We start from the raw sequence: 848 nt of genomic DNA on the forward strand, positions 1-848 counted from the left end.
TGTTAATAATCATTATTTGATGCGAATCAAAACGCAAGCGTTGTAAGTGTTTACTTTGCTAAAAAGCAAACATTTCATGGAATCCATTTACGGTTACCATCTTTTTCATTGTTTAAGCTCATGATTGATACCACATGTGGCTATTTGAATTTACTTTCGCTAAGTAATAACGATGCAGTGGAGATTTGCATAATAACTTTAATGTTGTCGCCCGGGGTGAAAATTCATTACAAATGCTATGAAATTATATAACTTCGCAACTGATGTCAAATTATTGGGCTCATGCAGGGCATTTGTTCGAATCTCTAGAGCAGTGGTTCTTAAAGTGTGGGTCGCGGTATGTTGTTGGTCCAGTTGGTCGTGAGCAGTTATTGGGTGGGTCGCGTAAAATTTTAAAGTATAGGAGTAGTCTCTATTTTTGTTAAGAGAGTTTTACTCATCGAATATTGTTGGGAGAAGAAGTAAGTTGTAAGTAACAATGATTTGAGAATCATTATTTCTGTCCAGCTTCTCACAGCACGCAGATGTTGTCTGTACCGGCATATCCACAAAAGGAGATGAAGAATTAATCGATTTGTCTGAAGATTCTTCGTTTAAAGTCAGTTTTGATCGTAAAACATTGACACAGTTTTGGCTATCAATTTTAAACACGTATCCAACTCCTTCCACCGCTGCATTAAAAGTGCTGCATCCTTTTACTACTTTCTACTGTGCAAAATTGGGATTTTCCGCAGTGAATAAATTAAAAGCAAATTTCGAAGTAAGCTGCATTATCCACATCTGCGACTACACCGAACGTTTTAATGCCGAACGGTCAATAATTGATCACTCATTACAGAATACAAGCC

General features: G+C 36.9%; 1 protein-coding gene across 1 annotated transcript; it reads left to right on the forward strand.

The window, feature by feature from the left end:
* Positions 1–263: 263 nt before the first annotated feature.
* On the forward strand, positions 264–813 carry Tsp_13816 (zinc finger protein; the record flags this gene model as incomplete). Its single annotated transcript, XM_003367469.1, has 2 exons — positions 264–397; positions 508–813. Coding segments are annotated over exons 1-2 (440 nt in total), but the record flags the coding sequence as incomplete, so codon positions are not given.
* Positions 814–848: the final 35 nt, after the last annotated feature.

Source organism: Trichinella spiralis (genome assembly GCF_000181795.1).
Source record: "Trichinella spiralis strain ISS 195 chromosome Unknown Scfld4222, whole genome shotgun sequence".
NCBI classification, from domain to species: domain Eukaryota; kingdom Metazoa; phylum Nematoda; class Enoplea; order Trichinellida; family Trichinellidae; genus Trichinella; species Trichinella spiralis.